This window comes from Pelodiscus sinensis, unplaced genomic scaffold (assembly GCF_049634645.1).
Source record: "Pelodiscus sinensis isolate JC-2024 unplaced genomic scaffold, ASM4963464v1 ctg95, whole genome shotgun sequence".
Classification (NCBI taxonomy): Eukaryota; Metazoa; Chordata; order Testudines; family Trionychidae; genus Pelodiscus; species Pelodiscus sinensis.
In genome coordinates this window covers 30,500-46,773 of record NW_027465954.1, presented here as the reverse complement: position 1 = coordinate 46,773, position 16,274 = coordinate 30,500, and the positions used below count along the sequence as shown (strand labels likewise).

General features: G+C 46.7%; 1 protein-coding gene across 1 annotated transcript; it reads right to left on the bottom strand.

Moving 5' to 3' along the window:
• Nucleotides 1-9,009: 9,009 nt before the first annotated feature.
• LOC102462198 (uncharacterized) lies at nucleotides 9,010-14,783 on the bottom strand. The gene is made up of 2 exons (XM_006128577.4): nucleotides 14,644-14,783; nucleotides 9,010-10,428 (listed from the first exon to the last, which is right to left on the bottom strand). The coding sequence occupies exons 1-2, from the start codon at nucleotides 14,651-14,653 to the stop codon at nucleotides 9,356-9,358; spliced, it is 1,083 nt and encodes a 360-aa protein (XP_006128639.1). The 5' UTR covers nucleotides 14,654-14,783; the 3' UTR covers nucleotides 9,010-9,355.
• Nucleotides 14,784-16,274: the final 1,491 nt, after the last annotated feature.

Here is a 16,274-nt window from a genome sequence, read left to right as displayed (position 1 = left end):
TTACTGCCTCTATCTGACAATGCACACTGGAAAGTTCACCAAGGCACCGCTAATTGCTTGTTGGAAAAGGATGACGCACACATTGTTATTTCGAAATAACACTAGTTGTCTCAAAATAATAGTGCAGTATAGATGCATTCCCGCACTGCTAAGAGCCTGCATCAAGAAGTTGGTGATTGATGTATGCAATATGCTTTCTTTAACAATCCTACTCTCAACTTTTTCTTTTTATTAATAAACCTTTAGATGTTAGATTCTAAAGGACTAGCCCAGCGTGCTCTTTTGGGTAAGAGAGATGTAAATTGACCTGGGACTGTGACTAGTCCTTTGGAACTCGGAGAACCTCTTCAGAATTGGTGAGATTGGGTTTATAACCTCTCACCTGTGTAAGGTGTGGGGCTGATTGTGGCACAGATAAAGCTGGTGTGTCTAAGGGGATTGCTTATGAGACTTCTTGCTGGCTAAGGTGGCAGCTGATGTCTCTGCGTGACTGGTTTGAAGCCTAAAGGGGGAGACCCACAGTCTTGAGCTGCAAGTAGCCCTCATTCTAAGCAGTTCACCCTGATTTGACCCTCAGCAGTGCCCCAGACCACCTGTTACATTACATTGGCATACAGTGATTCCTGGCTCATGAGTGGCATGCACCTTAACTTTCTGTTTCCTGATTTTTAAAGTGTAGCTGAACGTAGCCTTCTGGAAGAGAATGAAGTACCATGGGGCAGCTTACATAAGAACAGCCATATTAGGTCAGACCAAAGGTCCGCGTAGCCCAATATTCTGTCTTCTGAGAGTGGCCAATGCCAGGTGCTCCAGGGGGAATGAACAGAACAGGTAATCATCAGTTGAGCCATCCCCTGTCACCCATTCCCAGCATCTGACAAATAAAGACTAGGGAAAGCATCCCTGCCCAATCTGGCTCATGGCCATTGATGGACCTGTCCTCCATGAATTTATCTAGCTCTTCTTTCTAATCCTTTTATAGTCTTGGCCTTCACAGCAGCCTCTGGCAAGGAGTTTCACAGGTTGTCTGTCAGTTTAATGTGCGTAAGTATTTCCTTTTGTTTTAAATCTGCTATTAATTTCATTTGGTGAACCCTGATTCTTGTGTATGGAAGGGAATAAGTAACTCTTCTTTATTCACTTTCTCCACATCAGTAAAGATTTTAGAGACTTCTATCATATACCGCCCCCCCTCCCTTAGTTGTCTCTTTTCCAAGCTGAAAAGTTCCAGTTTTATTAATCTCTCTGCTCATGGCAGCCATTCCAAACCCTTAATTATTTTTCTTGGCCTTTTCTGAATTTTTTTCAATGCCAAGGTATCTTTTTTTACATGAGTCAACTACATTTTCTCACAGTATTCAAGATGTAGGCATACCATAGATTTATATGAAGGCACTAAGATATTCTCTGCCTAATTTTCAATCTCTTTCTTAATGAGTTCTGTTTGCTCTTTTGACTGCTGCTGCACTTTGAGTGGGTGTTTTCTGAGAACTATCCATAATGCCACAAGATCTCTCTTTTGAGTAGCTGTGACTTAGTGGGGGTACTGTCTACTTTGTAACATTGTGTTTCTGCATGTTTGTATTGTGTTATATGTGACTCACTCTAAGTGTGTATTGGCCTTAGACACCTAAGGGCCCTCCTGAGAAGATAACAACCTTCCCATAGTTGGAACCCTCCTCCAGAGGGTGGGAAGAACACCTCAGCAGCCCAACACTATGCCATTTAATTTCAGAAAGGGGAACTATGCAAAAATGAGGAGGTTAGTTAAACAGAAATTAAAAGGTGCAGTGACTAAAGTAAAATACCTGCAAGCTGCATGGAAACTTTTCAAAGACACCATAATAGAGGCCCAACTTAAATGTATACCCCAAATTAAAAAACACAGTAAAAGAACTAAAAAAGAGCCACTGTGGTTTCACAACCATGTAAAGGAAGCAGTGAGAGATAAAAAGGCATCTTTTAAAAAATGGAAGTCATGTCTTAGTGAGGAAAATAGAAACGAGCATAAAAACTGCCAAATTAAGTGTAAAAATGTAATAAGAAAAGCCAAAAAGGAGTTTGAAGAACAGCTAGTCAAAAACTCAGAAAGTAGTAGCAAAATGTTTTTTAAGTATATCAGAACCAGGAAACCTGCTAAACAGCCAGTGGAGCCCCTGAATGATCAAGCTACAAAAGGAGCACTTAAAGACGATAAAGTAATTGCAGAGAAACTAAATGATTTCTTTGCTTCAGTCTTCACGGCTGAGGACGTTAGGGAGATTCCCAAATCTGCACCATCCTTTGTGGGTGATGAATCTGAGGAACTGTCCCAGATTGAAGTGTCATTAGAGGAGGTTTTGGAACAAATAGAAAAACTTAATGTTAACAAATCTCCGGGACCGAATGGTATTCATCCAAGGGTCCTGAAAGAACTCAGATGTAAAATTGCGGAACTATTAACTATGGTTTGTAACCTATCCTTTAAATCAGCTTCTGTACCCAGTGACTAGAATATAGCCAATGTAACGCCAATATTTTAAAAGGGCTCTAGAGGCAGTCCCAGCAATTAGAGATCAGTAATGTCAGTACCGGTCAATTTAGTTGAAACAATAGTGTGGAAGATAACGAGCCTTCGCTCTGCGTTGTGTTTAAGCAACAAGTTGCCAAAGGCAGTTTATTCTAGCAATATTGCAAGGGAAGACAGCATAAGTGGATCTTCAAATGCAAACCAATTAAAAACCAATATATATACCTTTCTGTTACATATAACATTAAACAATTACTTCCCTGCCCACTCAGTTCCCATCAGACACTGTCTTATCTCCAACAAAAAACAGGACTATGTAGCACTTTAAAGACTAACAAGATGGTTTAATAGGTGATGAGTTTTTGTGGCCAGACCCAAGGTTCTCACTGAGGTCAGCATTCCACTCTTATCTTGGAGAGCGAGGCAGAGAGGCGAAAGCAGCGTCTTTTCTAGCTCTCGCGTTAGCAGGAGTCAGAGTGAACCAGACTCTTGCTCTGCTACTGACAAACCCTGAAATGGCCACCCAAATCCTCTCTCCCTTAGTCCTGCTTCCACACTCCCCCCTTTTGTGCTCTAGGCACAACTACTCCTTCAAATCTCTATATTCATTAAACATTGTATTTCTGTTTTAACATCGAGAGGATTGACCTCACAGGTATGGATTGGTTGTAATGGTAATACATGATTAATATGAACATGAAAACTATTTCCATTAGTACATCCTCCATACTAACAATAAAATAATCCTATAATAAGCAAAAGCAATACAATCATTAATATCCCCGCAATAATTCTATAATGGGGTTGCTGCATAGCCTTAGTTACATAACATGATACATCATAATTATTACACAGGAGGGATGTTCTATAGACTGTGTGGAAAGTATGTGCCTCTATTTGATAGGTATTTTGGAGAATGTGAATTTGACCCTGTAATTCAGAGATTTTCTGGACCTCTGGTATAAGTGAAAGTACATTTTGGAATCGGTCAGGTACTAGGGTAGTCCAATCAAGGGGTATTTGGAATCTAAGGGTTGTTCATAGGACCTTGTCTGCGGGCCAATAAATGACATGATTTCCCATAACAGTGGTGAGATGAAAGTGCATGTCTTGTAAGGTGGTGGTGTTAACATGTACGCAGCTATCATTGGCCCGAAAGAGCAAATGTCCTGTTAGGGTGTATCCTTGTCCCATACCTTCCCAACAAATGCTGTCATGCACAGTTACAACTTCCCCTGGTCTCAGCTTTCGTATGCACTGAAGCTGTGGTGGTTCTAAAGGCCAAAGCATCCATTGATTTCCTATCCCTATTCAAATATCAGGTGTTATTCCAGTAGCACTGACTATGAAACGGCTGGGCGCACCAGGTGGTTTAATTTCCCAGATGTCTCGGTGAATCACCCAGTCCCACACGCATCCTCCCAACGGAACCGGCCTGTATGCTTGGAAGGAGCACTGTGAGTGCCTGCATCTGCACCCTGAAAATCTCCCAAGTATGTCTCCATGGCCACAGTTCTGACGGTATCCCCGAGGCATTTGCAAGGGCAGTGGGCCAGGTCTGATGTTCAAGATCACTCCGGATGGCCATCAGCTGGTCATTCAAGAAATCCTGAATTTCTGAACAAGCCAGATCCCACTGCAATACCTTCTCTGCCTCAGTGATATCCAATATCATCTTTGTCAGCAAGTCCTGGGTCATTGAGCTGAGGGCGGAGATAACATGCAATTCACCAATTCCAGCCTGAACTTGGGTTAGCTGTGCTCCAGTAATAAGCCTAGTGGCTTCCTCTATCTGTCCCAGCCTTTCCTCATGTTGTTGGCCCCTGTATATGTTCCACACTGCTGCTGCACTATTGGAACCATCCCACAGGCGGTCTCCCAAGTCCCTTTTCCTCCTAGTGGAAACCCAAGCCCTCTGTTGTGCTAACCGAATGGCAGCCCCCTTAGAACAGTTAGGATACAAAGAGGTAACCTGAAAGCTGGGCAAAGGCAGTGTAAATTTTACAGTCCCTAGTGTGGCATTAACTATGGTCCATCGATATCCTAACTCATCATCTATTTTAGACACAGTATCGTACCACATCTGTTGATTAAAAACTCTAATATAATTTTGAGCAACACTAATATCAATAGCATAAGAAGGCGTATATTGCAATATAGCATAGGTAAGATTATTAGTTAGGGGAATTATCTTAGTACAGGTAACATTTCCATTAGGCAAACACATTCTCTGAGTCTGAATTTGGCCATTTGCTAATTGGGTAACCAAATAACAATAGGGCCCCCTTCCCGTCAACAAACTACAAACTCCGGTGATGGCCATCATGTCAACCCCATCAGAAAACCCCCTAACCTCAATGCTAGAATTTTATGGCTCATGTTCATGTACAGTAATATCATAAACCCCTATTTCTACTGATCCATCTGACTTCCATTCAATTGTTCGCTCAAATGAAAAATTTAGAACCTTGAAAAATAGATTTTCAAGACAATACTTAGCTAAGTCACTCAGATGTGAAGGCCTTGGCCATTGGATTTCATCAGACTACTGTAGCCAGACAGACCCCCCCCCCATCAATCTTGCTTGCCCTCTGAGATGTCTGTATACAGGGCAGAGAAGGAACAATAAGGAAAATCAGCATAGCCATTAAGCTTTGATCTGCTTTGATGCGAGATCAGGATATGCGAGTTTTCTCTGACTCTGAGTAAGCTGAAAACATGGATATGAGGAGAGAACGATTAAGGCAATAAGCTGAGCGCGAGGCTGCAAGAAGTGCCCGGCTGGCACCCATGTTGATACGAACACACACAGCCGTCCCTAGGAGAGGAATCCCCCACTGAGAAAAGAATGCCCAGTACTTCCAATTTAATCCTCTCAACTCTCTCTTACAAGTGTAAATTAAGTTCACAACTTCCTTGTAAGAACTGGTGTCACAAAAGACAGACCAGCACCATTTGGCATCACAGATAAGAAAGAGAAATACGTGACCCCACGGGTATAAAGATGCATCCAGAAGCACACTCAGGCCGTGTCCAGACTCAGGGGTTTTTTCGGGAAAAGTAGCCTTTTCCCAAAAAAACTTCCCCTGCGTCCAGACTCAAGCCGCGTTCTTTCGAAATTATTTCGAAAGAACGCGGCTTTTCTTTCGATGGCGGTAAACCTCGTTTCACGAGGAAGAACGCCTTCTTTCGAAAGTTCCTCTTTCGAAAGAAGGCGTTCTTCAATGTAAAGAGGCCGTCTTCGAAAGAGAGCATCCAGACTCGCTGGGTGCTCTCTTTCGAAAAAGCGGATTTCCTCTATCGAAAGATCCGCCTGCAGTCTAGACGCGATCTTTCGAAAGAGGCTCTTTCGAAAGCATCTTTCGAAAGAGCCTCTTTCGAAAGAAGCCTGCAGTCTAGACATAGCCTCACTCTGAGTGTCAATCTACCATCTGCCTGCTGGTCAGGGTAGGTGTTTGACCTCCCGAGGTCCCCAGGGACGCCCCCTCGTATTTTCGTCTTTCCGAGGAATTGAGGGACCGATCCTGGCCCGACACGCTGGGACTGAGCGACGCAGAAGGGGGTAAAAATTGTACCCGTATGTGTCCTTTTGTTTTAGTGCATGCATAGAATAGAGCTCTTTAAAGATTAAGCTGTCATTTGGTACCATTATTCTCTATTTTCTGTCTTTATTTTCTTTGTAACCATTTTTTTAAGATCTATATATATATACATATATATTTGCCACCAGTTAAGAAATAGAACAATAGCCATTGCAACCATATGATTTATAAGCTTCCTCAATAAACCTGTAACTGTTTAAGCTTTAACCTGACTCCTTCAGTTGCTGTAACAGAACCAGGCACAATTTAAAAGAACTTCAGCCGGTCTTAAGGGACAGATATAGGGAGAGCTTGAGTGTTTGGATTTGTGTCACTCCCAGGTGGCAGATCCGTTGGGGCACTTCTCAGCCTCCCCCAGGCTGCCCGCTGCGAAGGAATCACGGATTCTAGCAGCTAAAATCTGAAGTGTAATAAGCTTTCCCTGTAAACTTATTGGGGCGCCCGTCAACCTCCTCCAGGTTGCCCACTGCAAGGGACCCCGGTCTCAGCAGTTGAAGTCTCGGGTGTATAGCACACACACACACCACTCACTGCCCTGACCGTTGGCTGACAAATACATAGTATCATCAGTATTTGGGGATGTTACCGGAATGGCAGTGGAGGTGGAGGAGATAGTAAGGACAGTGGCATCAAGGTGTTTTTGGTCTGAAAGACAATTGGGGAGTGCAGTACATTCTGCTGGTATTTGCCCATAAGCACAGATCGCAGCTCCTGGAAGAAACCTACCAAACCACTCAACACCACACTCCCAACTGCGGGTCCCACAAGTCCCTCCTTGCCAGTGTATAATGCTCCTCCTTTTCCACCAGGGCCAGTTCTTAATGTCCTTTGTTGTTAAAAAGTTCTGGACTGTGGGGCTACGTCTACACTGGCCCCTCTTCCGGAAGGGGCATGTAAATTTCACGAGTCGTCGTAGGGAAATCCGCGGGGGATTTAAATATCCCCCGCGGCATTTAAATAAAAATGTCCGCCGCTTTTTTCCGGCTTTTAAAAAAGCCGGAAAAGAGCGTCTAGACTGGCCCCGATCCTCCGGAAAAAGTGCCCTTTTCCGGAGGGTCTTATTCCTACATGGAAGACCCTCCGGAAAAGGGCACTTTTTCCGGAGGATCGGGGCCAGTCTAGACGCTCTTTTCCGGCTTTTTTAAAAGCCGGAAAAAAGCGGCGGACATTTTTATTTAAATGCCGCGGGGGATATTTAAATCCCCCGCGGATTTCCCTACGACGACTCGTGAAATTTACATGCCCCTTCCAGAAGAGGGGCCAGTGTAGACGTAGCCTGGCAGTGTCAGGGGAGCTAATTTTTCTTCTTCTTTCTTGAAATAGTAGCAATTCAGCATCATGCAGGAGAGAGGTTGCTAGCACATCACCCTGTAACATTTTGGTCCTTCTGGCATATACCAGAGGTATAGTAGTTCTGTTAGTGGGCAAGGGAGAGGTTACTAGCACTTCACCTTGCCCTCGTTTTCTGCTATTCAGCAGGAGAAGGAACAGGACCAGAAAGAGGGACAAACCCATCAGTAGTCGAAGTCGAGTCATCTCGAGGTGGAGGGGTCCTTTTATAGTGAGAAGCATGGGTCCAGGTAGGCAGCCCTTGGCACTTCACAGCGGTGTTGGTGGTTAGCAGGACCTGGTAAGGGCCTTTCCAGTATGGGGCTAGAGCAGTCTTTCGCTGATGGACCTTTATGTAGACCCAGTCACCGGGTTCCAACAGATGGCACGGTTGCTCAGGGTCTTTGGGTAACTCTTCTTTTACCTGTGAATAAAAGGACCTAACACACTTCATTAATGTCTGGCAATACTTAAGCATGATATCATCCATTAAATGAATGTCCATCTTTGCAAGGGTCAGCGGGGGCGCTGCTGGTAATTGCATCAGGCGCCCTGTCAGGATTTCATATGGGCTGAGTCCAGTTTTTCGATTCGGGCTTGCCCTCATGCTCATTAATGCCAATGGAAGGGCATCTGGCCGGCATCTCCTTGTGGCAGGATGTGTGTGTCCAGCAGGATCCCAGGCTTGCACAGGGGCTGCCTGCTGCGTGCACGTATTGTAGGAGCAGCCACTTTAAAAGTAAGATTAACTTACCTGGCCCTCCCATTCCTGCAGTGCCTGGCTCTCCGGGGGGGCAGAGGGAGATATGATTGGGGCGGGGGCTCCCAACGCTGGGGATGCCTAGCTCTGGGGGAGTGCACTGGGATGGGGGGGCACTAGGGGAGACTGGATGTGAGGCAGGGATGAGTACATTGGGATGGGGGAACACTGGGGGGGGACTGGGTGTGAGGCAGGGATGAGTGCATTGGGATGGGGGATGCTGTGGAAGGCCTGGCTCGGGGAGTGGTGGGTGCATTGTGGGTTAGTGTATGGTCCCAAACTGAAGGGAGTGGTGCACCTTTTGCTTAATAACTTTGGCTCCTCCCCCCCCTTTTTTTTGTTTGCTTAACAACTTTGGTCTCCCCCTTTTTTTTTCCTCAACAGAATTTTTCCCCGGTGTTTGTGTGTGTGTGTGTGTGTGTGTGTGTGTGTGGGGCGGGGGGGGAGTGTTTGGTATTTTTTGTTAAACCATCTGGCAACTCTGTCTGCATTCAGGGGAGCCAATAGCCTCTGCACGCCCCTGGGCAAGGTGGGGAGGCTGGTGCCGTGCTCCCAGAATGGGCAGGGACAAAGGCTAGCCCAGGGCAGCCAGCCCTCCATGCCACCCAGAACGTGGCACGTGTCTCTTGCCCACCCCAGCCTTCATAACTGCACAAAGTGCATGGCACTCCAGCAGTGATTCAAAGGGTTCAGGGTTCTGGGCACTGCCACAGTAGCAGCAAGTGGGAGCCCAGGGCCCCTTCAAAGCACAAACTGCCCCCCATCACCAGGCCTGTCTGCATGTAAATAGGTAATTACAGTAAACAATCACAGATTTTTTTTCCTTTATTTGAAATGTGTCTCGTATGCCAAGGGGAGATTATAATTACTTCACAAATACAAGCTCATATGGAGAGAGGCTAATACAACTAGTGGACAAGCAGATTCAGTATAGTACAACCCTGCATGAAGGACTGTGAAAAGTGAACTACTACCAATAGGCAGCTCTCTGAATGCAGTTTCGGAATCATCAGTATTTGATTCACTGTTCAGCACACCATGAATAATTTTGAGCTTTTTCTGCTCCCTCTTTACAGAGAGATGATAAGAGGTGATAGTGCAGTATCTGAATGAGTGGTGATCATGTGGGAAGTCAGCAACACAAAATAGACAGTGTCAAGCATGGAGCCTGTAGGATGAGTTTTGCGTGTCGCTGGTGTTAATGGAGCACAACATTGGGTCACGAAGAGTTAGTACAATGACGTAAGCAGGCGGGTAAAAGGCACTGTGGAGACTAGTGTACAGCGCTAAGCGCAGGAATTCATCAGCCTCCAGGGTCTTTGGGAAGAGGACTCGAGCGATGGGCAAATATAACTGTGTGGATTTGCTTATTTGCACCTCCAGGTTAGTGTAGTTGATGCCCTTACAAAAGATTCCTTCCAGCTTCTGTAGACGCACTGAGCCCAGGACCCAAGGGTCAGGGATGCTGGTGCTGGAGGTAATGCTGTCAATAAGGTAGGTGGCATTTTGGAACTCCTCTGTGGCAGGATGAACCAAGTTGTGTTGCCTCTCTCTGCGGAAAGTGATCTGCTGTCCTCCTTGGCCATAGCTAAGTATGCAGAACTCTGCCTGTGAAGCATTGGTCTGGTGGGCAATCCACACACATTCATCCAGGCTCTTCTTCCCACAGTATCCCCAGCTCTCGTCTTCTTCACCAGTGTGGCACCGGTATTCACTGTGCCCATAGTGGGCACATCGGTAGTTGCTGTGGCAGGGAAGGCCTCTGGTGGTCACATCAGGATAGGGGGCACAGGGTTCGATGCCCTCAAGTGTATTGCATTGGAAAATGCCCTGGGTTGCTCGGCACTGGGTGACACACAGCTTGTTGCTTTGGGAATACCTGGCATGATAAAATCTGGTAAACAGTCCACAGTAGCCCCATTTACCATTCTTGAAATAGCAGCTGTTGTAATCAGCTCCCCAGAGCTCGCAGGCAGTTGCACACTGTTTGCCAAAGGCATCCAAACCTGGCTCTAAGGAGCAGTAGTCCCATTTCTTCTTGTTGCCGCCTATCTGCTTGCACCAGGTGTAATCATAACCACGATTCTCACAAGCATCTTGGCACTGGCCTCCTGAGCTAGTTTGGTGAATTAGAACATAGGAGCCTGAGAGTGGCAGAATGGCAGCACTCAAGAGCAGAACCAACAGGGCACTTCCAGGGGGCGGCATCTCTGGCAGCTTGCTGAGACCTTGAGGAAAGATGCAATGCAAAAATAACATAATGATCAGGTAGATGCTACGGGCCCACACCATGGGTGCGTCTACACTGGGCCTCTTATTCCGGAAAATCAGCCACTTTTCCGGAATAAGCTGCGAGCTGTCTACACTGGCCCTTGAATTTCCGGAAAAGCAACGATGCTCTACTGTACAAAATCAGCCGCTATTCCGGAAAAACTATTCTGCTCCCGCTCGGGCATAAGTCCTTATTCCGGAACACTGTTCTGGAAAAGGGCCAGTGTAGACAGCCCAGTAGTCTTTTCCGGAAAAAAGCCCCGATTGCGAAAATGACGCTCGGGGCTCTTTTCCGGAAAAGCGCGTCTACATTGGCCACGGACGCTTTTCCGGAAAAGGGCTTTTTTGCAGAAAAGACTACTGTGCTGTCTACACTGGCCCTTTTCCGGAACAGTTTTCCGGAAAAAGGACTTTTGCCTGAGCGGGAGCATCATAGTTTTTCCGGAGAAGCAGCTGATTTCTTACAGTAAATCGTTACTGCTTTTCCGGAAATTCAAGGGGCCAGTGTAGACAGCTTGCAGCTTATTTCGGAAAAGCAGCTGCTTTTCTGGAATAAGTGGCCCAGTGTAGACACAGTCCAGGAGTGATGTGCAACTTGTTTGTACCTGTGTATAAAAATGTACCACAAAGAGTTGTCTTTGTCCAGCCATGAGTTGGTTGGTTGACTGAGTTGGTCCATTGTCAGGAGTTACATATGCATAGTAATTTGGTAGAGTCTACTGACAACTATTACTGTACTTTGCTTAACAAAAAATCTGGCTATCAATAAACCTGGTTGGCATCTTCAATCCTTATCTGATTTTGTGGTCTTTGGGGGCTCTCTTGGAGTTTACTGTGTTGGCTATTTGTGCAAGCCAATATGACACACAGAGGGTATGTGTACACTACAGCACTAATTCGAACTAAGCTAATTTGAACTAGTGCATCTAGACCTAAAAACTAGTTCGAATTAGCGTTTTGCTAATTCGAACTAGCATGTCCACATTGAGTGGACTCTGAACCGGGGTTAAGGATGGCCGGAAGCAGTACCGGCAGGGCATCAGATTAGGACTTAGAGCGTGGAGCTGCTGTCTCAGGCTAGCCGAGGGCTGTGCTTAAAGGGACCCGACCCCCCCACTCTGGACAGACAGTTCTCAGGGGTTCCCTGCTCACTTGTCTAACTCGATGAGGGACAGCAAAGCAGTCCTGGCTTGGAGTGCCCTGAGTGCCCATACTCGGCACATCACAGCACTCGGCCATCAGCCTGGCTGCACTTGCCGCAGGCTGCCATCCGGGGAGGGGGGGGTCAATCAGGGGACTGCAGGAGAGCTTCCACCCCGAGGAGCCCGCAGAGCCACCCCAGTCCTCCCCATCGGGGGCTCGTACCCCATTCCTCCCTCACCTCCTTCCACTTACCCCTCCCTAGCCCCCCCTTCCTGATGTACAAAATAAAGGACATGTGTGTTCAAAAATAGAAACTCTCTTTATTGAACAAAACTCGGGGAAACTGGGAAAAGGAGGTGGGAGAGGGGAGGGCAACTAAAATGATCAGGGGTTTGGAACAGGTCCCATATGAAGACTGGGACTTCTCAGCTTAGAAAAGAGGAGACTGAGGGGGGATATGATATAGGTCTATAAAAGCATGAGTGGTGTGGAGAGGGTGCATAAAGAAAAGTTCTTCATTAGTTCCCATAATAGAAGGACTAGAGGACACCAAATGAAATGAATGGGTAGCAGGCTTCAAACTAATAACAGAAAGTTCTTCTTCACAAAGCAAATAGTCAACAAAGCAATAGTTAACGGTTCTAAATCCTGCTGGAAAGGGATAACAAGTGGAGTTCCTCAAGGGTCTGTTTTGGGACCCGTACTGTTCAATATCTTCATCAATGATGTAGATATTGGGATAGAGAGTACGCTTATTAAGTTTGCAGATCATACCAAACTGGGTGGGGTTGCAACTTCTTTGGAGGATAGGGACATAATTCAAAATGACCTTAGCAAGTTAGAGAAATGGTCAGAGGTAAACAGGATGAGGTTTAATAAAGAGAAATGCAAAGTGCTCCACTTAGGAAGGAACAATCAGTTCCATACATACAAGATGGGAAGCTACTGTCTAGGAAGGAGCATGGCGGAAAGGAATCTAGGGGTCATAGTGGACCACAAGTTGAATATGAGTCAACAGTGTGATGCTGTTGCAAAAAAAGCAAATATGATTCTAGGTTGTATCAACAGGTGTGTTGTAAGCAAAACTCGTGAAGTCATTCTGCCGCTCTACTCTGCACTAGTTAGGCCTCAGCTGGAGTACTGTGTCCAGTTCTGGGTGCCACATTTCAAGAAAGATGTGGAGAAATTGGAAAGGGTACAGAGAAGAGCGACAAGAATGATTAAAGGCCTAGAGAACATGACCTATGAAGCCAGGCTTCATGAACTGGGCTTGTTTAGTTTGGAAAAAAGAAGATTAAGGGGGGACATGATAGCGGTTTTCAAATATCGAAAAGGGTGTCACAAGGAGGAAGGAGAAAATGTGTTCCTCTTGGTTTCTGAGGACAGGACAAGGAGTAATGGGCTTAAAGTGCAGCAGGGGAGGTTTAGATTGGACATTAGGAAAAAATTCCTAACTGTCAGGGTGGTCAAATATTGGAATAAATTGCCAAGGGAGGTGGTGGAATCTCCCTCTCTGGAGATATTTAAGAACAAATTAGATAGACATCTGTCAGGGATGGTGTAGACGGAGCTTGGTCCTGCCTTGAGGGCGGGGGGCTGGACTCGATGACCTCTTGAGGTCCCTTCCAGTCCTATTAGTCTATGATTCTGTGAACCTGTGGAACTCCTTGCTGCAGGAGGCTGTGAAGGCTAGAACTAGAACAGAGTTTAAAGAGAAGTGAGATAAAGTCATGGAGGTTGGGTCCATGGAGTGCTATTAGCCAGGGGGTAGAAATGGTGTCCCTGGCCTCTGTGGCAGGCTGGAGATGGATGGCACGAGACAAATGGCTTGGTCATTGTCTTCGGTCCATCCCCTCCATCCCCCTAGTGTTGGCCGCCGTCGGAAGACAGGCTACTGGGCTAGATGGACCTTTGGTCTGACCCAGTACGGCCATTCTAAGCTCAGGACTCAGGGTCGGGGGTCTCACTGGACCACCTTGATTTTCATGCACTCCTGCTCCTGGGTGGCCAGGCTGGCAGCTATCCTACCCTAGACGGCCAGTTTTCTGTGCCTAGTGCAGAGGTCGTGGATGAGGTCCACGATGTCCGCACTAGACCAGGTGGGCGCCCGCCTCTTGTGGACCTGGCAGGCTCCTGGGAGCCGCCAGCCTGGTCCCGGGAAGAGGCGGAGGGTTGGGTGGCAGCGGGTGGCTGGCTCGTGCCGTGCCAGGTGCAGGGTCTGCTGGCTGGGTGCTGGCCGGCTTGCACCTGGCACAGGCACTGTAGCCAGCCCGTGCCCCTTTAAGGGCTCCGGGGCCGGGAGGGGGGCAGAAGAGTTTCCCTGGTGGTGCCCAGAGTGGCCACCAGGGCAAGCTGAGGAGGGCTAGCCTCCCACTAGTTCGAATTAAGTGGCTACACAGCCCTTAATTCAAACTACTTAATTCGAACTAGGTGTTAGTCCTCGTGGAATGAGGTTTACCTCGTTCGAATTAAGCGCTCTGCTAGTTCAAATTAAGTTTGCCTGTGTAGCGCCTATGAAAGTTAATTCGAACTAACGGCTGTTAGTGCGAATTAACTTTGTAGTGTAGACATACCCTGAGAGTGTATAAGGGTTGGGGATAGCAAGTGATGGAGAGGAGGGGAACAGAGAGGATGAGGCCTCAAGGAAGGGGTGGGAGGTCTTGGGGAAGGAATGTGATTTTCATGCATTGGTGAGGATTTTCATGAATTGGTGGGTCCCTCTCCCCCCACCTCCCTTTTTTTTTTTTTTTTTTTTTTTTTTGACAAACCTAGAGGTTCCTTGAAATTTTGAAAAGCTGAAAAGGGTTCCATGGACAAATAAAATTGGGAAACACTGATCTAGGGAGATCTTAGAATCTTCATCCCTAGAGGTTTTTAAATCCCAGTTTGACAAAAGCCCTGGCTGGGATGATTTAGTTAGGGTTGGCCCTGCTTTTAGTTGGACTCAATGATCTCCTGAGGCCTCTTCTAACCCTATCACTCTATGACCTCAAGTCCCTCTACAAATTGTATTTCAGATGCTTACTCACCTTCTCTCATCTGAGTGTCTCTATTTGTGATGTCCCAGCTGTATCTCAAATCCCAGGGAGCGGCACTGGGGTGAAATACTTCTTGGTGTTTATATGCTGAACGAAAGCTTGGTCTTTGACCTGAATTTGGAGCAAGCTAACAGGAAACGCCCAAGAACAAGGAAGGGGAAGTGAAACTGAGGATATGGCACTTTCATTTGCCCACCAGTATTGTTCATTTGTGTGTGTTTTTGCAGGGCAGAGACAAAGAGCAAGGAGAGAGTTGGCAGAGAAACCTGTCTGCTGGGCAGGTGTTAACTGGTCAGAGAGGGGGATAGATTCCAGCAAGGAGTCATCTCCTGTCATCTCCCTGCCCCTCCGACTGCCCACATATGGCCTGCACCAAATTCTCCCCACCTCAGTACAGTTTCATCATATTAACATGATGCACCTGCTGGTTGTGCGCCTGATTGGACAGCTCCACCACATAGTTCACCTAATTCAGCTGCTTGATGACCTTAAAGGGGCTGTCCCAGGCTGTGTGTATCTTGTTTATGTGCACAGAAATAAGAACCATCACTTGGTCCCCAGTGGCATAGTGCAAGCTCATGCATTGTAGCCATACCAGACTTTCTGCTTCCTTTGGGCTCTGCCTAGGTTCTTCAGTGAAAGCCAGTACACACTCCACCACCAATTCCCCATCAGGGGAGGCCTTTCCCTCTCACTCATCTCTTAGCAAATCCACCCCTCATTCTCCTCCTATACAATAGCTCAAATGGGGAGAACCCTGGGGATTTTTGGGGGCACCTCTCTGTATGTAAACAGCAGATGGGGTAAGTACTTGTCCCAGTCCTGTGGGTGTTGGTGCATAAAGGTCTTTAGCGTCTGCTTTAGTGTCGCATTGAACCTCCTTACCAGCCCATTGACAGACACTACACTTCTCCCAGAAGCACCAGAGCAGGCCAAACATGGAGTTGGACCCTGGTCTGTGAGGACTCCTTGGGGAATCCCACCCTACTTTAAATGGTCAGCAGCACATTGGGCACAGTGTCTGCCTAGATAGAGGACAGAGCCACAGCCTTGGGCTAGTAAGTAATGAAATCCATCACTACCAGGATGTATTTCTTCTCTGACTGGGTCACCTTACTTACTGGGTCACCTTACCCCTTCTCTGAGGGGTCCCACAATATCCATTGCCACCTTCTAGAAAGGCTCCTTTATCATGGGCAGAGGCCTCAAGGCAGCTTTCTTCTTGTCCTGGGCCCTCTCCACTATCTGACAGGAGACACAGAACCGGTAGAACCTATGCACAGCAGCAAAGACCCCCAGGCCAGTAAAAGTTCTGGCGCAGCCTCTGCCTGGTGCGCTCTATCCCCTGGGCTATGTCTATACTGCAAGTCTCTTGTGGAAGAGCAAATGGAGCACTCATTTGCATATACAGTGCTATCATTTGCATTTCCTTTTCCTTTCCCTTTTGCACAAGAGATTTTTGTGCAAAAAAGTGCTGTGTAGATGGCGCTTTTTTGCGCAAAAAAACCTCTTGTGCAAAAAGGAAAGGAAGAGGAAATAAAAATGAGAGCATTGCATATGCAAATGAGCGCTCCATTTGCATTTGCTTTTCTGAAAGAGGCTTGCAGTATGATGTAGCCCTG